Source organism: Ciconia boyciana, chromosome 3, assembly GCF_034638445.1.
Source record: "Ciconia boyciana chromosome 3, ASM3463844v1, whole genome shotgun sequence".
Lineage (NCBI taxonomy): Eukaryota > Metazoa > Chordata > Aves > Ciconiiformes > Ciconiidae > Ciconia > Ciconia boyciana.
Window position 1 is genome coordinate 72,286,468 of NC_132936.1, and position 24,375 is coordinate 72,310,842.

The following is a 24,375-nucleotide window of genomic DNA, read 5'->3' on the forward strand; positions in this document are numbered from 1 at the left end:
GGGGGGGGGGGCGTGTTCTTAAAACATCCCTTCTAAGCCAGGGATCCGTGGAAAATCAGAACAGTGCTTCTGAGACATAAGGTGGTTAGGAAACACTCACGTATATTTTTATGTATTTAAATATCATTCTCCTTAAATATTCGAGAGTTTTCCTAGAAATTAATTGGGTTTGATCCTTTCTTTTTCTCCTTAAAATTTCCACATGCAAGATGATGAAATGCCATTTCACCATATCACAATGCCTAAGATAATACCAGCTTTAAGAGCAGATGAACTTTCCCTCACATTATGACCCAGTTTTAATCTCTGAGCTTATTAAATTCATTGAATGTCATATATATATTGTCATATTGTCTGAACAATGCAGATAATGCATGATCCTAAGAAAGCGGAATAGATGAACTGAGACAGAGGAAAAATATACGTTCCTATGGAACAAGTTGAGGACCAGGATTTCAATGGTGGCATTGCCTGAATGCTCGTAGTATTCTGCTCAGAATCAGAAAGAGAGGTGGAGTACCAAGATTTATACCTACTTCAGAATATGGCAGAAAGAACAGAGATTCAGATTCATTAGGAATTAGGGCTGCTTCCTCAAAAAAGGAGCCTTCAGCTGAAGAAAACAGGAACCAAGATGCTGGTGCTCAAAACTAAAAAAGAAGATTATGAGTAACCTTTCAAGCAGAAAAGTAAGAAAAGACCAATGTGGGAAAAGAGACCACATCATACAAGGTAACACCTCTGTTACAGATGAAGATAAGAAAATCCAGCGCCATCAGTGTCAGAGGATGGAAGCAGTCAAACAGGCAGCAGCAAACAAGCTGTGACTTCAAATAGAGCGTCAAGAGAACAAAAGAGTTGGTACATGTGCTTCCACATGAATGCTGGAAGGCGTAAGAAATATGATGACGGAACTGCAATGTCTAGCCCTAAATGAAGGCATGGATGTCCTGGGCATATCAGAAACTTAGTGAATCACCTGTGATACTAGCATACAAAATACACAGGAAAAGGTAGAGCAACCAACTCTATCAGAAACATACAGGGCATGTCTGGCCCATGTACTTAAAACACCGGAAAGAAATGGAGGACAGCACTGTTGATGATGTTTATTTAGTTGTTTATTTCTCTGTATGTTAGAGAGAGCCTAATCAAAACAAATAGATGAGCTAAGTACCTCAAAAAGTAGCATAGACTCTATAGGGATTGAAATATCAGGCCTAAGCAGGAAGGGGTGAGCGTGAGTCTACCAACTGGAATGATGACATAGTTTCTGATATGCTTAGGGACATGAGGCAACACGTGCAGAAAATGTGATAACAATGTCAGATTTTAGGTATCTCTATATAGGTAAATAAAATGTATCAGGATATAATGCAATGACCAAATAAAATACACCATTAATTATTGTTTCATGAAGCAAATAGTTAGATAGCCCACAATAAAAGATGTAGTGCATGACTTGGTTCAAAAATCTTGCATAGTGGAAGAGCCCTTCTATAACAGCAACCATAGCATGCCTAGATTCAACATCTCTGCAGAGGTATGAAACTCTAAATACCCCCCACAATTGTCTTCAGCCTCAAAAGGACATAAAAATAAAGAGCCATATTAAAAGCCCACAGGGGGAGCTGAGAGAATTAAATCCTTAGAAGTGGCTACTGGAGGACACCATCACAGGAACACAGAGCCACTTAGGAAAGGCTTGAGAAAGGGCAATGGGAAGTCAGCAGGGAAGGGGAGGCAGATTAGAAGCAAGAAGGCAGCCTTCCAAAAGCTGAAGTTGTGACTAAAGGAAGAAAACAGAAAGGCTGATGAGCTCTGGGAGATTAAGTGTAAGCACACAATAATGCAGGCCAAAAAAGTGTTTGAGGAGCAGCTAAAGAAGCAAAACTAAGGCTACATTTTTCTTGAAACACATCAGGAGCAGAAGCCTCCAAGGTGTCTGTAGGGCCAGCTGAAGATCAGGGCACAAAAACAGCAAGCAGAGCAAAAAGAGCAATCCCTTGCAGAAGTATGTGGAAGTAACTGGAGAGTTTTTAAAGGAAACCTGAACTTACTTTGTGAGAGACTCGGAAAAAGATCTGTCTGAAATTCAAGTGAGTGTAGGATAGGCTATAGAAAGATTTGACAAAGTGAATACAAACAAATTCCCAGAACCAGGTGGTATTCACCCAGGATATCTAAACGAACTCAAGAATTAAATAACTAAGTTATAATAATGAGTGGTACACTCTCAAATCTGCCTTTGTACGTTACAATTGGCGAATGGCAAGTATGGCAACTTCTAAAAAGCATTGCAGGGTATGTCTGTGAAGCTGCAGGCTGTACTGGCAATTTAATAGAACATATGAGAATAAAATTGAGAGAGACACATCTGCATAAATGTGATTTAGTCAGGAAAAGTCAACACAGCTTTTGCTAAAGAAGACCTGCCTTATTACCTTCTTGTTATTCTTTGATACAGCTGACACAGTCAAGTTCAGTTTTCAAAAGCCTTTTACCGAAGTCTCTTGCCAAAACTTTAAGGAACTACTGAAGGCCTTTACAAAACTGTATGACTGGCCACAAATTAGCAGATGAAGTTCAGAGTAAGTAAAGGTGAAGGTACATGAGGAAAAAATGACCCTAAATTTATACATACGATGCCACAATGATATGCACTGAGCTGACCATTACCATGAGTCATGATGGTTGTTCCATGAAAACATCAACCCACTGCTCAGCTTAGGTCAAACAAGGCAAATCAAATGTTGGACATGAAAGGTTCAAGATAACCAAGAATGACCAAAGGTCTGGAATATATGCAGGATGTTCCCTTTGTATGAGGGATGAAGGATAAAGTAAACTGGGATCACACTGTGAAAAAGAGGTAACCTAGAGGGATTATGATAGAGGCCAACCACATCATAAATGACATGGAGAAAATGGGTGGGTTTTGATTCTTTACTCTCTACAGTACAAGAACCACAGGGCATCAAATGAAGCCACTAGGAGCCAGGTTCAAAACAAGCAGAGATAATTCTTCATATGACAGAGAACTCTTTGCCAAAGGATTTTCCAGATGCTGTAAGTTCACTTGGATTCAAAGGAACACAGAGCACACTTAGATCAATCCACTGAAGTTCACTAAATACTCAAAATCTCCATCTGGCTCAGGAAATTCCTAAACTGAAGGCAGGGAGAGTATTACAAGGAGCATATGCATTTACTTTTCCCTCTTGCATGGTTCTTACCTTTCTCCCTGCTAGCAACAGTTGGGCTAAAGGGAAGGGGAAGTGCATTCTCATCATCAGACTTTGCGCTTTTTCAGAATTATAACCTCCCCACAGTGCCTGAAGCAGGGGTTCCAGCACATGTGTAGAAAGAAGGTGCCGCAATGCATCTTTCACCTATTCAATAGGTCTTATCCCATAGGCCTCTGGTTACTGCTGTGTGCCCTAATTAGGCTGTGCTGTTAATAATGTGCAAATAGCCGAGGTCTGTCCAGATGCTGCACAGTCTCAGTAGAAAATAAGAAAGGGGAAAGAGGGTAGAAGTGCCTTTTTCTTCTCAGCAGCACTTGATTAGAGTGCACCAGAACGGACCCTACATTCAGCACAGTCTTGGAACATTAACATGTAAATATTATCATGTGCAGAGAACCATTCTAAATCCATATCTGTTTATGCAAATCCTGTCAAGCACAAGTGTTTAGATCATCAAAAGCCCTTCTAATAAACCTGATTATTTTCCTTAAGTGCTCTGAACAGCAATTATATGATACACACAAAATAATTCTATCCTGCTGCATACTGTAATTCTTACCAGTTCATGCATTTATGCATCTGGCTCTAACAAAACATTATTATTTGATTTAAGAAACTTTATAGGACTGCATTACAGGAAGTCTAGTGACACTGCTGGTAATTAAGGTTGTGCAACAGTTCTTTTCATATTTTCAGCTTCTTATAACAGTTTGGGCTGAAATTTATAGCAGTGATTTGCTGTGCTGTACACAGGCTAATTTTTTCCATGGATAATCTGTGATGTTCCCAAGGACAATGCTAAGGAAAGCGCATCATTTCGCCTGCATTAAAAAATTCATTGTCCCTTTATTGACCATCTCACACACTTCTATACTTTGAAGCAGCAATCAAAAACATAGCAGAGTCTGACCTGTATGTCAGGAGGGTCTTCAGCTTCTCTGTGAAATTCTACTTCAGTTTCACCAAATTAGATAGTTCTTATCAGCTAAAATCTCTCAATCTAAGAGGAAAATTATTCTTGAATCTCATTCCACATGTTTTAAGAACATCATCTACTTTCATATCAACTTTCAGCTCAGTTATAGCTGCCTTTTAGCTTAAATAGCACTATCCATTACCTGAAGATTACGGCCCTTGACTCAGAGTTCTGTCATATCCCTCATACCTCTTCCAGACCTCTTCCTTTCAAATTACAGTTTATACATCTTTTGCTCATCTTCTAGTTCGAACCAATTTTCTAGCACACATGTGACCTGAACAAGGCTAACTAGGATTATATAAAATATAATACAGAACCTCCTACAATTGCACAGATATTTCCCTATATCACAGGATATAAGAATCACTGAGGAGAGAAGGGACCTCCAGAGATTGCTTAGTCCAACCCCCCCTCTCAAGCAGGGTCAGCCAGGACACATTGCTTAGGACCATGCCCAGCCAGATTTTGAATGTCTCCACAGGTGGAGACTCCACAACCTCTCTGGGCAGCCTATTCCACTGTTTGACCACCCTCACAGTAGAAAAAGTTTTTTCATACGTTTATGTAGGATTTCCTGTGTTTCAGTTTGTGCCCACTGCCTCTTGTCCTGTCACTGGGCACCACTGAGAAGAGTCTGGCTCTGTCTTCTTTACTCCTTCCCATCAGGTATTTATACATATTGATAAGATCCCCCTGAGACTTCTCTCCTCCAGGCTGAACAGACCCAGCTCTTTCTGTCCCTTAGATGCTCCAGCCCCTTAATCATCTTTGTGGCCCGTTGCTGGACCTACTCCAGTACATCCATATCTTTTTTGTACTCTGAAATATCCACTGAAACACCTGAGCATGTTGCCTTGATTACAGCTGCATTAATAGTATCAGTTCATAACCATCCAATTAACAACTAATATATTGATGTATGCCTACAAGCATGTAAACATACCTAAATATACCCAACTTGAAGTACACTTTAGTTGCTTTCAGGCAGGGAGATCTCAGTTTATAGGGACAATTGACAATATGTCCTGTTAAGTACACGATCTTTCAGTTTATACCATTACAATTCAGTTTTACAGTTCAGTAAACTGCACAGCTCAGTTACTACAGACCTTGTGCTTTGGGGAGTTTAATCTTCTCCAATTTAGTTAATACTTTTTCCTGTAATTTCCCCCCAAATGCTTCAATTAATGTTGATCAAACCGATTGGGTTTTCTTTGTCTGCAAAATCTGTTATCAAAGAAATAATGAGATTACTGTGACACAATCAACTTTTGGTAGATCGGTGTTTCATCTTAATTCATTTTCTCTTTACCACCTAGTTTTTAATCCCTCTTTCCTTCAAAATGTGGTCTAAAGCTCAGCATATAACTGAAGCATATAACTGTAGTTAACCACTCACCATTTTCCTTTTCAAATAACAGATACTGTCTTTGCCAGTATATAATCAAAATATTTACAGCTTGACAGATCATAAAAATATCAGGTTTGGAATCTCAGGAATAATTTCTCTCAAATTATTTCATCATCCTAATTTAAACACACTCAACTGTAAGTTTTAGTTTCACCTTTATTTGGTCATTTGCATGTCCATACACTTATTCTTTTCAGCTATCCTGCCTGTCTCATAAATTAGTATTGAAAACACAGGCAAAGGAGGTTTTTTTAATCATATCTAAACTATTTCCAGCAACGTCTTCACCTTCAGAATCTTAACCTAAGAAACCATGTGTGATTTACAGAGGAAGTGAGAACTTAAAACTGCCACTTATGCCTCAGGTTTAGATATGAATATTTAAAGTGCTTTATAATGCTCAGTGCTGAGCCAAATAAGGTCACAAAAGTCTCTAAATTCTACTAATCTAATTTTTATGCCATCCATGATCTCTAAAATAGAAATAATACCGCCCTCTTAGCCTTGGTGATTTTGAAACGGTGTCTTATATTAAACCGCCAAAAGACTTATAAGGAAATTAATAAACTTAGTATGTCTCCATAATATTTTCATAGCAACATTTGAAATAAGGACTTTACCATATGTTACACAATGATGATGAAACATAGAATAGTTGTTCATCATTCATGCATCTTGTATTTTATGCCTGAAGAAGAGATTTTATAAGAAATGTCATGCAATCATGTAATTACAATTCTATCATATCCTATATATACACAATAAAGCTGAATTAAGAATGAAATAGCAGTTCCTGCTACTTTTGCAATCTTCATATTCTTCCTTTGATGTTCAGTATTTGGTGAACACATCACTGAAAAAGTAATTAAAAGCATCTTTCTCATTAACAGTAAGGCATCAAGTATAAGCATCTATGCATACTTTGCTTTTGATTTCCTAAAATACAGTTTCACATCTGAGATAATACTTTAATGTCAATGGAGAAAACACATTGCTTCTGGGGCAACATGCTGGAACATGTGCCAACAGGCATTGTCTGACACACTAAGGAGTGTTGTGATATCTGCCATTAAATATCAAATTGGATGAAAAAAACCAATCTTTCCTTATTCTCATACAAAACAGCATTCCAAAAATAAATGGAAAGAGGAAAGAGGAAGGCAAGCAACATTTATAGGATAACCACAACAAACATACTATTCTTTTAAAAATGTCGTCAAAACTTCCTATTGACTTGCAGTTGAAAAAAACTACAGTCACCAAGAATTTATTTCAAACTTTCTGTCTAGTTTCCCTGTTCTCTTCCTGGGTCAAACCAGGAGGAAAAAAAAATTCCTCGAAAACACTAAGATACCCAGATGATGCAGTTCAGTTCTCCAGGAAAGTATTGCATTTATATTGTGTTCAGATACGTACAGTAACCAATAACAGAAGACATAATAGAAAATTTTAGATAATCTGGTGGTGACTTAAAGTTGACCCTCCAAAGAAAAATCATTTTGGATATAACAACAATAATATACTTTTTCTAAAAAAGGATCTATAAGAAGCGATTTGCATTCAGACTAAAGGCAGTTAAATTGTGGCACTGAATGTAGCTAATACTGATTGCCTTCAGAGAAAAAGGACATGCACAATCATCACAGGTGAGCTTGCACACTAAGAAACCCCTTTTATGCCAATATGACCAGCAAAATCAGACACAAATCATTTCTATACAGATCAACAGAGAAAACCTCCCTAATCTTAGGTAATGGCTTCATGTCAAAACCCTTCCATAACCATTTCTCCAGTCTTTGCTACAGTCATCAGCCTAGGACTCTACTCATAGAAGTATTACTTTGTTTTTCCTTTGAAAAGGTTAAAAAAGAAAAAAGGAGACTAAAGGCAAACCCTTATGTGAAGAAAATATGTGTGTTAGACTTACAAATCCAGTGTGCAACACTGACCACATCCTTCTTGCTGCCTATTTTAAGCCTGCAATGCCATGGTCAGCACTTTCCAATGCACTGAGAGGCCCACTGTCTTCAACGGGACTTTAGGTTGCCCATCTAACCCAGAGCACAAGGTGGGATTTTGACAATGTGTTTCCTTTTTGTAATGCTTATTTTCTGACTTAGAGGGTTCTTGGCCTTCCATTTTCTGGTAGCTCCTTCCTAAACCTAAGCCACTGCTTCAGTGGGACCAGAAGAACTCTTGGCAGGTTGCATGGTTTTCTGATGCAAGATTAAAACGAACACATACACACACTTCACACACTTTAACTCCGTTTTTTTAGATCTGTTGCCTGATCTGGATTACAGTACAGTTCAGTAGACAGTGGAGTCTGCTCTACAGAAGGGATTACACAGTAACTCTGTGAGAATCAGCAGCAAGAGGGCAGGAATATCAAGTCAGCATTGCTAACAAACTCTTCCTAATGTGAAACTACTGCCTTACTTATTTTCATGAAATGTCAACATTCAGGTACTATGCCCATAGCCTTTTTGGTTGTAATCCATTCATTTTTAAACAGGTAAATTAATTTTAGTATGCAAAAGGATATTCTTATTAGCAACTAATTTTTATTTTTACTATTTTTTAAATATAAAGTCAACTCCAAACCCCTCCACACCTGAAATAATTTTCAAATGCCTGTGAAAGACATGCAAGTCTGTCAAGATCCCTTGGAAAAAAACCAAAACATTGCAAAAACCTCTGTGTAAATACATACGTACACGCACAACTGTATACACAGAAAGCTAGCAGCCATTATACATGTTTGCAGAACATGCTCATGAAGACAGGAATTATATATGCATTTAATCCTGCACTGTTGGCAGTGGGAAATAAAGAAAGTATCATTTTAATGAACGCCTTTTCAAATCAGATGTATTGCTTTCCAACAGTCAGTAAAATAATGTAGCATATTAGAACAGGAAATCAGAAATTATGATAAAAAGGTAATGAAAACCTAGAGGTCCAGAATTTAACTTGTGCAGTCTCAAATAACCACTTCTGGGAAAACATGGTGTTGAAAAAAACTTGGCCCAGGTCTTACTACCTACAAACCATCTGTCTAATCAATTATTAGTTCATCAGAGACTTTAACACACAAACAAAAACAGATATGATATTCTCTGTGTGAATTTCTGATGTCTCCTTGGCACTCAGGCTATATGAACATTCATGTACACTATATTATCACCTATGAAAAACTGATTAGACTCCTACACTTCCTTGCTGCTTACACATGCCTGAATAGAGCAGGAGAAAAGGTATAACAGGTGTTTGATTAACTAAACTCCTTTTGAGAGTATGTAATTCAAATAATTTTGTCTTGCCTAATATTTAAATGTAATGAAATTTATTTTCAAATAGTAAAGATTTAATTAAGGAAATTATCTTTTCAAAATCTCCCCACTGTGAAAACAATGTAAAAACACACATAAGTGTATTTTTTTAATTTATTTACACATATTTATATACATGGGATTTATCTGGGAAATAAAATATTTCTCTCCCATTTCCTTCCATGCCACAAGTTCTCTCCCATTAACAAAATAAATCATATTATCAGTATAAGGTTCATCATTTCCCAGGGCTGAACTCTGACGCCTGAGCCCCCTTTGTCCATTCCCTCACTCAGATAAGATGCATATACATACAAATGGTACTAGAAATCCAAGGACCTGCCTAAAGCCAAGGCCTGCCAGGGCATGCACACGTACACACCCCTTCTGCCACTGAAATAATTTCTTTAAGAAATTAAACACTCAGGATTCAGAACAGCAAGAAAATAAAAAATACAACAGGTTTCATGAGCCCTCTGTGTTGACTACTAAATCTACATAGATTATAATGCATATACCTATAGCACCCCCTGGCCTCCAGAATTAAGGGAGTTGATGCAAAAATTGAGACTAAGCCTTACAGAGAACTCCTCAGGAACAAAACGAGAGAACAGGGAATTTTCATGGTGTGACCCTTTTGTCTCTATAGAGGAACTCTGCAAAGTGATTTCTCTGGAGATTGCAATCCATAATATACAATTATAGAAAATATAAGGATTAAGACTTTCTTCATCCAATCCAGAGACAGAGGTCCTACTATGCACAGTTGACTATTTTTCTACTTCTTAATTCCAGGTAAGGTTGCAATAACAAACTATGAAAAAGACAAACTAAGAATCTGTAGATCTCCCTGATACACAATATTAAATGTTCAGGATAATAGAAGGAACGGTGGGACTGCAAACCTAAATGCTTTGTCAAGTAAATTCTGCTTCTGATTCAATCACGGTGAGACTACAGAAAGCATTGTTATTTTTCCATTAGTAAAAGATGTTGCTAAGGGTACCCAGACAAATCTACAGGCAAGAGAAGAGAGGAAGAAAAAAAAAAAAAAACAAGCAAGGATAGCTGTAAATAAAAAAAATCACAAGGTGTATAGAGGGTGCTTTCACCTGAGGAGGAGTTTGATACAGAAGCTGTTTTCCAAAAAACTAGAAATCTTTTTAAAAGTACACAGCCATTTAAAGATAAAAATAAACTGAAGACATAATGTTAAAACATTCATAGATGTGTCTGTGAATAGAACAGCTGGGCCCAGTAATACTCAGACAACAAGATTTCACATTACTATAGCACTACCAGCATGAAGATTTCAAGAAATCTGGCGATATCCGTTACTTAAAGGCATATCACAGCCACCTAGCGCTACCCCTGCCTAAGGAAGAAATGGCAACGGGGAAGGCTCCCGGGAGTCACGCAAGAAATTATCAGCGGAGACAGAATTAGAGTGAGAGAGCAATGGGTCAGGAGTAGTAAAGAACCAGACCCAGGCACAACCTGTGCATGTGAAACAGACCCAGGAAAATTCACTTCCAAGTGCTGTGCTGCAGTCAAACAATTGATCTTCTTCCCACACACTGCTCACTTTCATAATCTAGTACAATGACTTGGTATCTGAATGGATTTTCTAAAAGATAATCTTTGCCTTGAAAATTACTTAGAGAATTGCATCTTTTCCAATGGTTAATTATCCCCTTCTTAAATATTTGCACCTTTTTTCCAAGCTTTTGACCTTAATATATTTTCACCTGCTATCTCAAGGAGATTTCTATTATGAAACTATTATTCATATACAGAAATTAATAAACCATCAGCATTTATAAGGCTGATTGCCTTTGGTTGAAACTAAGCCAAATGTTCTCCTGGAGCTCTCCTACAACTTAAGAGTTGGTTTAGTCCATAGCACCAGACTATGGCTTTTCCAAAGCAAAATCCCCAATATAGTGTGGAGGTAAGGTTCCTCAGCACCAGCTGCCTTGTTTTCTGGGCCTGTTGCTGCCCTGCTGCACTTCTTGCTAATGTGGGCATGTCCGCAATACATCAGGACAAGCACGGTGTGCAGTCTTCTCTTCCAGACCAATCACCCTATATGTGGCCAAAATAAAACATGAATTGTTTGTTTGAACTAAACTAACCAAACTGTCCAGATCACCCTAGACAAGGTCCTCTTTTTTACCAGTATTTTGTCCTCTGTAAACTTTGAGCGGTATTCCTTCCCAAATGGTATTTGGTATTCCTTCCCAAATACAGCTCTTATTTTGTTCCCTTGTTGAAATACTTCCTCTACTCTCCATGGTGAAGAGGTGTTTCTTCCATTTCTTCACTTTTGTATTCTCATTATTTCCAATTTTCCAGCTGTGGTAGGCTCACTTAAAAGTAAGAAAAATATAAAGACAGCGTGTGTCTCTTTTCCCGGATTTTAGAAATACTTCAGCTCTTTATACCCAACAACATTCAGCCTCCAATTACCTTTACAAGAAAACAAGTTATTATGGAGTTTAAAATAGTATTTCAGGTAAAATATGAAACTCTCTTCTCTGCCCATACAAAAGAATAATCTGAAAAAGCTCACATGTGCATTAATCCAATGGTCTTTACTGTTTGCCTAACTCATACAGCTTTGCAGGACAAGCTATATTGAAAGGTGCCAGGGCAACCCTTTAATAGCCTAAGTAAAACGCACAGAAATCTACACTGAATGCACATTTGAGAAACATGATAATTTGAGTATAGCAATACTTTTCAGAGCAAAAGTAAAATATACTTTCGGGTCTGAAAGGAAAGATGTTGGGGGACAGCAGGGGAGGAAGAGCCAAGCAGCATCTCTCCAAAATTAACTTCTTGATATATGACATTAACTCTGTGCTAATGGCATATTCATTATAGAGAGGAATATATACACACACACAGATATATACATGTGTGTATATATATGAATATACTCATTATAGAACGAAGCCTAAGTCTTTCACAATACTGGTTCAGACTCAGAGAAGGAAGCAGCCGTTCCCCAAAGAAAAAAAAAGTCACTTCAAACATAATTACAAAAATTGCAGCTTTGTGATTCATTTCTTTCACACAGATTTTGTGGCAGTTTGACTTACTTTGAAGTGAGAATAAGCTGCAGAAATTGAAGGCTGTTAAATTTAGCTGAATTTTCCTTTTGACTTCTATCTGAAAACACTTTTGCAACCAATACCATCTTTGTACCATGAAATTAATCAAAGTTTCATAGTCCATTCAAGACTGAGAAAAAAGTCAGAAACTTCTTCAACATCTGAGCTGTTTGAACATTTCAGTATTCTGGCTGTCCTCCTCCCTGCTCAAGACAATGTGTGCAAACCTTCCTACCACTCACATCAGTTGCGGAGGTGATGAAGCTGGTAGCTGCAGGTGCTAGGGAGACCTCCAAACAATCTCTGCCTTCAGCAGACCCTGTCGTCCAGAGGTGCAAGAGCCATCCACGAAGGAATCAGGGAGCAGCACGCATGCAGGGAGCTACCACACAGGGCAGACAGTGACGTCTCGGTCAGCAGCGTCACCAGCTGAGAAGGTGCAGACAGAATGGAGGGAGAGCGCAGAGGCTAAAGCCTGGAGGAAAGAAGAAAGAGAGCAAAAAATAAAACATATTGACAATAAGAAGGAAATATGCAAGAGGAAAAAAGTGGTGACTGTCAACAAGTAGAAAGTTCATCAGCAAAGGGACTAAGGCGTTTCTTCCTGAATCAGGCATCGAGTGGGAACTGCAACCTTATGTTGAAGAGAAATAGTATGGAAACACACAACTAACAATGCTTCAGCTTGTGCATTATGACTTGCAACAGCAAAGCTGAATATGCCTTCCAACCTAAGCCAAGCCAGAGCGCGTACCACCAGGGGATCTTTACAACAGCGCTGGGAGCAGTTCAGCTGAGCCGGTGGTGAGTTTTTCCTTCACTTCCCCCTGCTTCCAGGACAAAGAAGCAGGGGGAAGTGAAGGAAGACAGTCAACATTACTTCAAGCAACTGCTACAAAGACAGAGAACATGACTTCAAGTTTTCTTTACAAGCATTTGCTGTGTTACATTCTGCAGAAAGGGCAGCAGACTCTTGCCAGCAGACTGCAAGAAGTCCTTCACCGGAATGGAGGAGGCCCATGTGTCTTGTTTAGGCTGCGCATCACATTGCCTTATAAACTGACCCACAGGTCAAAACCAAAACAAAACATAACTCAGACAAGGGAGGTTTCTTTACCTCACAGGCTGAAACAACTGGATCAACTAAGACAATGAAGTTGTTGGTTCATGTATATACCACCAACAGAAAAGAAAATCACCTTTCCTGTTCTGGTTGCCAAGCAAAAGTGAAAAAAAAATCGCTGAAACCAAAACAACCATGTTCTTTTATAACTATTTTATTTTAATTAAGGACTCCCAGAACAGGCTAACATCCTCCAAAGTTAGCAGGCAGCTTAGAGAGGTGACTTGTTTTGCTGTTTCAATTTAACAGCTATTCTAGTATGAACAGAACAGCTCTGTCATGAGGAAGGGAGAGAAAGAGAAGGGATGGGGGAGTAAGAGGGAAGAGAGGAAGAAGAGAAGGAGAAATGGAAGGAAAAGAAGCTGTCATCAAGTAGGAAATAATGTCAATGTTCTCATTTACCAAAAACAGGGGTAAGGTTCATGGCTTAAAGTTCATAATTCTCGATGATTTTGCAAGAATCTCTGAACTCTGACAGCTCTGCAGAACAGTGAATGCATTTTGTATTAGCTCTTCATTTTACCCATAGTATTTCTTTATGTCCCCACTGACTGCTTTTTTAGGATAGCAGTATCAACAGTTCCATGAAGGGAAAGGGAACAGGTCATGAAAACACTATCAATCACTGTATCCATAGAGTTTTCTTAATTCCAATATTATAACCCAGAAGTTATACTAGAAATAAGAACAAGAAAGAAAAAAAATCAGGTGTTAATGACTGCATTCCTAATATTTCTAGATGTAGATATCACTTCAAAAGTATAGATATTTTCTCAAGGTAGGCTGTTTTAATACTAATATGACACTGTAAATGAATACAGTGCCAAGAATAGTAACTTTGGTCATGTAAGTCATTCTTCAGAGCCATAAACTGTGGGGAGAGATGGAAAAGACTGAAAAAGGAGGGCTGGGGAGAAGAGAAGCCAAGAAAGGAAATTGCATGAGAGATGTGGGATGTGTAGACAAGGTAAGGAAATAATATAAAAAGAAGAATGAGTGATAAGAAAGTGAAAAGCAAGATAAAAGTGGTCATAAAAAAGCAACAGCAACTAGGGCCTAGATCCAGAAAAGCTCTTATGTTCTTAACTTCAAGTATGTTATTAAATGTATGAAGCACACTAGAAATAAAGTTAATTATATATTTTGCAAGATAGAAGAATTAACAATGAAGGAAAGAAAAGTAACAAATCAAAGAGCAATAATATCTAAAGAAAGAAGAAAAAAGGTCAGCAGAAGACTAGAGTGACACTAAACACAGATCGTGAGCCATCCTTGTCATAGGGGATTTCCTTATGAGTTTTCAATGTTAAAGAATCTTTGGATAGCCTAAAAATCATACACAGTAATTTCTCAAATCCAAAATTGCTGGATCCAACATGGGAAAATTACACATCATTTGACAAAAAGAAGAAGAGATAATCATTTAACAAAAAAGTTTACAATTGCATGGATGCAACTGATAACAATTTGACTGCAACAAGGTGCAAAAAGTATCGAGTCCAAATCAGTCGTATATATACACACAACCCCTTTCTAATTTTAAAGGGACAGTTTCACAGATACGAAAGCAACAAGGATTAAAATCAGTTGAGAGAAAACATTTGCTTAGAAAATATGAATGGTATTTGAAAACTTTTTAAGCATACTTTATTGGCTGTTGGGAAAAAGCTATAATTCATCAAAATATCATGGTTCAAAAATAAACAGGAAAATAAAATTTTGTTCGCATTTGGTTTAGAAGATGAACAACAAGTGAAAAATTATAAATTTAATAATAGTCTGGGATAATAAAACTTTAGATTCTCAAACCATAATTGCAAGCTTAAATATGTGCGGAGAATGTATTTGTAAAGTGAAAACAGATATAAGACAGCATTTCAGGAATTCTAGAAAATTAATAACTGAAACAATGGGACACAAAAATAAGGCAGCAGTTCAGGCAAGGAAGGCAGTTTTCTAAAATATTTAGGGAACAAAAATAAATCCTAATATTGGCATCAGACAATTCTTACCATGAAACATTGGTATTCTCAATAACAGTAATGCAAAAAACCCCACAGCAGCATTCAGTAAGTCTGTTCTGAGTTGGGAAATCAAGGTTTTAATTAAGAATTAGAGATTAATACAATATCAACCAATAAGGTTATATAAGTATTTTATATGTAAGTATAGTGATTCCTCTCAAACTAACTGAATAACTATTAATTCAGGATATTTGGCCCATGAGAACAATAGCATTGTGTGATGTATTTTGCCTACTGTTAAGCTTTTGATACAAGTCTGACAATTTGATTAAGGTAAAAATATGAAACAAAACAAATTGTCATATATTAAAATGAAAGAAAACTGTTTATTAGACTTTAAAAAAAATGCAATGGTGAATGGAGAAACATCAACAACCAAGCATGTCCTACTGCAATTTGCAGGTTGTGTTTGGCAGCTATATTATTTTGTATTTTCCTCAGAGTCATGAATGCAAGAATAATAGCATTACTAACCAGATGCACAGAAAAGTACAATATTTGGAAGAGTAATACATTTAAAAATACTACTTTTAATGAAGAGAAACAACACGGAATGTTTTAAAACCTTCCTTCAGGGAAACAACATAATTTCCGTTACAGCTAAATATAAAAGCATGTATACGGGAGCAGAGGGGTGGGAAGCAAGACATTTGCTAGACATAGTGCTCTGTCCTGAGGAGAAGCGACTGACAAAGATTTGGAGTACCAGCAGACAGCTGAACAGGAGCTGCCAATGTTACCTGTGCCCACAGAGTCAGAGTAATCCTCGTGTAATATAGCTCAGTAGGGACAAAATGGAATAGGAAGAATCACATTTGCCTCTGTTTGTCACTGACACACCATCTAGTGGGATAACACATATAAAGGCCAGAAATAAACAGCACTTTTTAACAGTACAGCTAATTATGCATTGGACAACTACTCTGTGCTTGTCCAGACTGATTTAAAGTAGTCTTGCAATGAAGCAAAGAGTTGCTTTCCTAAAGTATCTGTAATTTCAAAAAGAAAATAATTCGGAGAGCTCCTATAGGTCATTCTACACGGCAAGTCAGCCAGGATGGTCAGAGCAGATCTTCTCAGCCATGCAAGCTCTGAAAGCAGGACTGTAAAAGCCCATACTGTGCTCATACTGTGGGAATTATCCATAAGGCAAATGCAACAGCAGAGAGATGTGTTCCCCGAGGTCCCCCTCGCAAATCCACACAGCATCCAGATGCCAAGAGAAATCAGGGCCAAGAGGAGAACCACCTGTTGGACTGCAAGACACAGAGATGTGACAAACCTAAGCAGCACTGCCGTTCAGAGCTGCCTACCTCTGCTGAGGCTTTTCCAGCTCCTTCAGATGGCTGCAAGTGCAAGAAGAACGTGACTTTATTTTGACTGCACTTTCTTCAAATATGCAGAATCCCCATCCCAGCATATCAAATTCAGTAACTTGGTCACCCCATAAATCAGAAAGATATAGTCAGATAGGAGGGTTTTCAGAAAGCATCTGAGCTAGTAACCTATTAGCAATTAATAAGGTCACTAGGGCATATCTAGCTGGTATATTTTAGAACGTAACACATTAAAAAGATGATAGCATAGGAGATGCATGATACAGCACAACTTATGAAGACACATTTAGAATTAATAGCAAGAAACAAAATGTAGCTGTCGAAAAACATCCTTAGTAGCGGAAGATATTCAGCTGCATGACACTGGCGGAAACTCACTGATGGTACTCTTAAAAAGCTAGAAAATTAAAACAAACCTGCACTGAGAGGAACATGAAAGGGAACACTCAGTGTGCTTTTACTATTCCTCCTTTCTCCAACTACGCTGTAGCTGGTGACCGGCTATATATATATTCTAAAAACCTCAGAGATGAGACAAACTATGTTGGTAGACAGAAAATGCTCCCCATACAATCAAGTAAATATCAAGTTTGTGCATGACTGCAAAACAAAACCTTTAGACGCTATTAATGAATGCTTCAGGAAGCAGCTAGACACATAGGACAAGCAAATATTAATTTGACAGGGCCCCATATGTAGGAATTTTGCTACCAAAGAGCCAATTTGTAATAGCAGTCATAAAGCCCTTAAACTAAATATCTATGTAGGAGCAAGCAAAGCCAACAAATCCCGTAAAATACTGCTCGATTGGAAAAATGGGAATTGCATAGAAATAAAGAAGTTGCTATAAAGGAACTAACAAGTGGACAAATAAAAGAACAAAATGTTTGTAGCTAGTACACAGAATATATTGAGTGATGCAGAGCTAACGTATGGAAAACCAACACAGCTAAGTACCAATGTAAGAGATTATTTGAAGCAGCTCTTCAAAAAACTGAAGTTGGTGTCTTAATGAGGACAGTAAAAGAGAAAATAAAACTCTGGCAGACTAAATGTAAAAATGCAATAAGGAAAGCCAAAAAGGTTTGAGAAATAATTTGCAAGGGGGTTTTTTGTGGGTTTTTTGGGGTTGGTTTTTTTGGTTTGTTTTCTGTTTGTTTGGGTTTTTTGGTTGTTTTTTTTTTAAGTACATCAAGATCAGGAGGCTTGCCAGAGTGTCTAGAGCTCTGAAACATAAAGATGTAAAAGGAGCACTGAGAGAAAATAAGGCTATAACAGAAAAACTAAATTAAGTTTTTGCATCTATGCTCATAGCAAGGACCTTAAGAGAAATTCAAATAACAGAACATTTCTTAAGGGGGATCGTTGAAGGATCTGTCTGCAAGTTAAAGTGTCAGTAAAAGAGGCTATAGAAAAATCCACAAAGAGAACAATAAGAAGTCACCAGGACCAGCTGGTGAGCTTTAAAGGAATTCAAGGGTGAAGTTCTCAGTATCAAAGGACAGAAAAAAGACAAAATGGGATGTCAAATCTTAAAAGGATTTGGGAAAGGCGGAAGATAGAGGTAAACCTTAAGTAGTTGACAACAGGTAGCCAGACATCTCTACCTGGTAAGTTAACAGAAACTGCTGTAAGGAACACAATTAGAGTATCCATAAATACAATATTTGGAGAAGTGTCATCATGGGAGCTTCCCTAAAAGGATTTTTATTCTGGAGTCAATACAAAAGTGAAAAGAAATTAAATTAATTCAACAAGCTCTGTCTCCAAGAGCTCTCTGCTGCCAAACTGACATGCCACAGACAGGCCCCATGGGGCTAAAAAATTGGCTAAAATGTAGGACACAAAACCAAATACTAATGGTTAGGATTTTTTCAGTGGAGGGAGGTCACAAGGGAAGTCTTTCTATTAGTGCCTCTGTTATTTAATATTTTAATAAGAGACCTGGAAAAGAGGGTGAATGGTGATATAACTAAGTTTGCTGATGATACTATGTTAGGGTAGTAAGGGTGAGGGCCAACTGTGACAAGCTGGAAAAGAATTTCACAATATAAAGTAAGTGATGAAATGGCAGCTGGAATTCAATAAAGATCTGAAGGTTGAAGAGTCTATTAAACAAATTATGGCTAAAAATTTGGCTTATTTAGACTGAAAAAAACCCAAAGATGAGAGGAAATCTGACTACTCTCTATAAATACAACATCAGGTATAAACATCAAGACCTAAAATGTATTTAAGCCAAAGAAAGAAAGCTGGCACTGAAAGAAAATTTAGTATGGAAATTACACGCTTCTCAGCTGCCAGAGGGGTGAAGCTCTAGATCAGCCTGTCCAGGAGAGGAAAAACAGCCTAACCAGGCTTTAAGATAAATGTGGATAAGCACTGTGAACAAATTATACAATCTGGTTGCTATAACAGCTTACTACTGGGTTAGCTGCCCAACTTAGGCTGGATTCAATAAATGAAACTAAAGCAAAAGCTTACCAGCACGTAGCAGATACACTACAACTTGTGTCTATGCAGAAGCCAGTCCTAGTGCATTACCTATGCGGAAATAAGTTTCTGCTTAATGCCATTGTATGTTTCTGCTTCTCTTTAGATCAAGAGAGGTGAGTTGCTTTGCGTGCAAGAGGCCTTGGAGGTAATTAACAGTTAACTCAGTCACATACACAAGACTTCTATCGCTAGAGACATAATTAGATTTAAAGTATTTTTGAGAGAGAAAGAATGTTCCACTTCTATCCAAAACGTCTGCTTTTCCCTTTGACTATGTTTCTATGACAGCAGAGGTAGCTTTAAATGTGAAGGTCCAGTCTTTTGCGAGCACTTATTTGACTTGCCGGAGCAGATCCAGTGCTGAGACAAATTAGTGATAGGTTAGTTAGCTAGCACAGGGAAGGCAATTAGTTAATAAAAATAAGCTGTGTCTATGTTATTGGTTTTGTTCACAGAAGTAGCAAGGTTTTGAAGTGATTTCCCCAAATCTTGCCTTGGCTTGGTTTGCAGAGCAGCTGGGGTGTGCATAAAACAGATTCCTTTTGGGGTAAACTAAACTGAAATCTCTGCTCCCAAAGTGGGCCAAACACACCCCAACCCCTCACAGGGACATTAGGGTCTGAACACAAGACTGGTTCTTTGGGCAGTCTCTAGCCATGTGTCAGGCATTATATGCCACTCGGGACATCAGCCCCTCACTGTCCCACCACAGCACTGCCAGACATTCACAGGGATGGACACCAATGGCTGGAAACCCACCAGGAAGGCTGTGCCAGGAGAGCAGGGCACATGGTCTTACCCCAACCCTGACACCCAAGTCAGGGAGGACCTAAACCAGCCCAGCATTTACTAGAACTAGAAGACCCTGGTTGTATTACAATGGCAACAGGTTGGGTTGAAGGGTTGTATAACACCAGGCAGCTGATATGGGCTCACTTCATAATGTATACATTTCCCAAGCACAAAAATTTTACCTTGAATATAATGAGTTGTCCAATGTTTTGTCTAGTTTTCAATCATTTAAGTCACCAAAGATCAAATTTGCTGAATGATTTGTCTTACTTGCCTCAGCTTAATCCCTGAGGGAAGAAAGATTAGTTGCTTGTGCCTATTCCTCCTTTTAAAAAAAAAAAAAAAAAAATCATAACTGACTCACCATCTAACTCATAAAGTTTCTGGAGTCTCTCTTGACTCAGCTTTCTCTAGCTTTTTCTGTTTTATTTTTAAAGGCATTTATACAAGTACATCCTTCATGCTGCTAGGTTTTAAGAGAAAAGAAATAAAGGAAGACAACAAATCCTTTTTTTTTTTTAAGAGACAGCTCTTTGTCGAAAGTCCAAAAGGAAGTACGAAAGTAAACTTCTTCGGTTACATATGTGCCAACCTTCCTTTCTCCCTAAATTTACTTTTTCATTGTTTGTGATGGACGCTGTGCATACAAAACTGTGCCAGTGAGCAACAGCAAATGCTTTGTTAAGAGGAAGACTACCCAAGAAAATGAGGTGGTAAGGAACTCATACGATTCATATGTCATAAAATTACAAAATTTCATTTAAGTGGTGCCTTTGATGCTTCCTGCTTTAAAGTGTGTGCATGTGTATGACTGTGCAAGCTCTTGCGTGTCTAGGGCAAAAAAGACACGGGATAAGAAACTGCTGCCAGAAGCAACTTTGGATAGCTGTGAGGAAGACGGTGAAAGAGAAACCCTGCTCACGGTCTGCAGCCCCTTGCTTGTCGGTGACATTTCAGGTGGCGTGCATTAGGCGATGCCAGCAAGACATGCACGGCCATCACTCCAAATGAATGATTAATGACTGAACTGAGGCAGCGAAATGACAAGGTCTAAAATGTGAGTGACGGTCTAAGATTAAAATCTACGCATGACTTCTGATCTCCTCCCAAAGTAACAGTGCTGTCTACCTCTCCAAGTTGCAGGGGGAAATTCTCAGAGCCTCACCAGATCGCTGCAGCTGGGAAGGACCTCAGGGTACCCCTCACGTAGCACAACCCCCCGGCACAAGCAGGGTCACCCACAGCAGGTCGCTCAGGGCTGCGTCCAGTTGGGTTCTGAATATCTCCAAGGACAGAGATTCCACAACCTCTCTGAGCAACCTGTGCCACTGTTTGACTGCTTTCACAGTAAAAAAGCGGCCTTTTTTTTTTTGCCTTTTTGTCACCTTTTTTTTCCCCTCTTTTTTTTTTTTTAATGTTTTATGTTCCTTTTCAGAAACAAAGATGACTGATGTGCACAAATGAAGTTAAGCAAAGAAACCAGTAGGCAAAAACATTAGAAAAGAAGTGATAACACAGATCCTCTAATTTAACTCGTATTTTACCAATTCTAATTTCTCTGGTTACCACAGAGATTGACACATTTCTTAAGCTGGGGACTCATGTTCACAAGCCTTAGAGTTAAGCTGTGGGAAGTGTCAGGGAATCCAGCTCTGAGGCAAGGTCTCCAAATTCCTGTTATGTGCATGTTGGTACTGTGCAAACCCACAAAGCAAAAGCAAATAGGCAACACTGGATGAGAACTTGCTTTATCATCTAATGAACATACATATCTTTTCTTAAAGCAGTATAAACATCTCATCTCCTGTCCATGCAATGCTTTATCAACAAACCCAACAATGCAAACTTTGAAACAAAAATGTCTGTAAAATCAGCTCCTAAGTTTTATCCGGTTTGCATAATTTTCTAATTGTTTTCAGTTTGAGTCAGGTATTTACACATACATGCTGTTGCGCTTCTGACACTGCACAAATTCAATCAGCACAGAATTTGGGACATAATTTTCTTTCAGCGCCTATGATGAGGACAGGAACTGTATTGAAAAACTCACATACTTCACCACTACTCTTTGTACTTCAGTGTAAATCATTAAGTGACATTTCTCTGTTCACAATGGACTTTTAGGAAAAAAAAAAAACTGAGAAAGATTTCAAACAGTTCTTACATCTAATGCCTGGTCATTAGGGTGTAGATCAGCGACACAGAGAAAATTAAGAAATGTGTGGTAATGGCCTCTGCACCTCCAAGTGATGCAATACAGGGTCCAGGCTGCAGGCCATGAAGGGAAATCAGGAGATTCCAGCTTATTTCATGATGTCTTTTTCACAAACACTTGTTCTCAAACTTTCATATGATATCAAGGCATATCACTTAGGGATCCAAATTTAAAATAAGCCTTTGAGACTTAAAAGTAAACTCCAAAGAAAGCACATGTAATTTGGAAGAAAGAAAAATAAAAGAAAAACAAACCAAATCAAAACAAAAACCCAAAAAACCAAACAGAAAAGAAGTGAAACATACCTATATCCTACTAAGGGGGAGAAAGATTTTTGGAAAATCATATTTATCCAAGAAAAAAATGTAGTTAAATTAGACAAAACCAATACTCAGTCATAATTACCAGGTAAATTTTACCTGAGTTTAGACACTGTCTTAAAAAATAGAAAGACAGGACTCATTTTGTACCAGGAAGAGCCTCTACAATAAAAAGAAAACGACAAATCTCAACGAACACATGATTTCAAGATCATATAAGTACGGCTCAGCACCAGCTGAGATCAAAATACAGTATTTCACTTCATTCATACCAGAAAAATGATACACTGCCTCATGCACGACTGCCCTTTCACTGAATTAAGTCCTTTCACCATTACGTCTCAGCCAACCGGCCAAGGCACGAGCATGTGTTTTCACAGGATTTTGTTTACTGTTGTCCCTCTACCTGAATGATCGATTTTGGCTAAGGGGCGGGGGGGTCACATCATTCTTTCTCAACTGCAGCGCAGGATTTTTGACACCGTCTATAGCACACATCAAACAAAATACTACTACACCTGAAATATTCCTTATTAAACTTAAAACGCACTTTAGGCAACACTTGGAATGCATTTGGTTTGTTTTCTGTTGCTTTTTTAGGCTTCTCAACCACACTGCAGGACACAGAAAAAAAGGAACAAAGTAAGAAAAGTAATGTTAGAAAGAGTGAAAAAATAAATCAAAACAAAAAACCCTAACTGCTAAGCATTTCCATAGGTATTACTAGGTGTGCCCAGCAAAGGTTCGGGGTAAAAGCAGCATTTAAAATTGAGTGTGAGGGACAGAAACTGCAAAAAACCAAGCGTTTTTTGTGACTTACATTGATCCCAGCAGGCTGTTGCCATTCCCTGTGCGGGGCTCTCACTGGCCGGGGGGATCACATGACACAGGGAACCAAAATAGAAAAGTCTCAGGAGCAAGGAAGCTGAACCAGAAGCACGTTTACAAGAAAAGACATATCGCGGGCACAATAACACGCCCTTAGCAGCAAAAGGTGATAAATTTAGGCAGGAACCTAGGCTGTACTGAAAAACAGGCAATGCCTTGAGCCTGGCAGCCCGGCATCGGCCACCTTTTCGACACATGGGAAATGTTCTCTGGTATAAATCTCAGTCCATGTCTGTATGTAACTAAACCTGGTAACTGCTCTAATAAATCTCAACAAATTACAGGACCTTAAAAGAAAATAGGATCTATTAAATTTAAAAATAAATCTATTACAGTTTAAAAATAAACTCCCACCGCTGGAACCATTTTCATTTCCAGGCTAAGGTTTTTAGTAGTTTGTTTCTAGAGAGGAAGCAATGTTTTTAAAAGCATATGCTCTTAAGATAATTGGGAGAGCTGTAAACACGTATATTTCAAAGATTGCTTTCAATTCTTTTACAAGTAAAAAATACGGTTGCAGACCTATGCACTAGTAAAACACACACCGTAAACCTGCAATTATAAGTAAAGAGAAGGTTCAAAGAATCCGAGGCAAAAGCTGAACAGATGAATTAGTGACCAAATGTAAGTTCTATAGTCTGTATAGAGTTCTCTACAGACTAGTTCTATAAGAATAAAATACAGTCTGATTTCAAAGTTGCTGTTTAATTATCCCTGTTAGAAGAGCAGCTCTTCCAGTTTTGTAAAGCTTGTAGAAAATAAGTTCCAGCAAAATACTGTTGTTAGGATTACAGGAAATACATGTTACCTTTTGTAACAGTTAACTTTTTCACCATTTACTAGTTTATTTGAAATTAGATTATTACAGTTTTATGTTCAATAAAATGTCAAGCATTTCCTTGTTTCTAGTGAATGTTATTGTAGAAGGAGGCTTTACCGAAAGATGCAAACAGCAGTATGAAGGAGTCCGTGATCAAGGAAAAGAGCATTAACATGCTGCATATGTTAAAAGCACAAGGGCAGGAAATAATTTATTGTTCTAATCCTTAAATGCAATCACCCTCACCTTGCAATTGTAAGGCAAAATATTTAAA

General features: G+C 38.1%; 1 protein-coding gene across 1 annotated transcript in view; it reads right to left on the reverse strand.

Moving 5' to 3' along the window:
* The window catches only part of ESR1 (estrogen receptor 1), a 165,142-nt gene extending 141,900 nt beyond the window's left edge, over positions 1-23,242 (reverse strand). Inside the window, 1 exon segment of the mRNA XM_072857942.1 lies at positions 23,214-23,242. Coding sequence (XP_072714043.1) covers positions 23,214-23,238 — 25 coding nt within the window. The 5' untranslated portion in view covers positions 23,239-23,242.
* Positions 23,243-24,375: the final 1,133 nt, after the last annotated feature.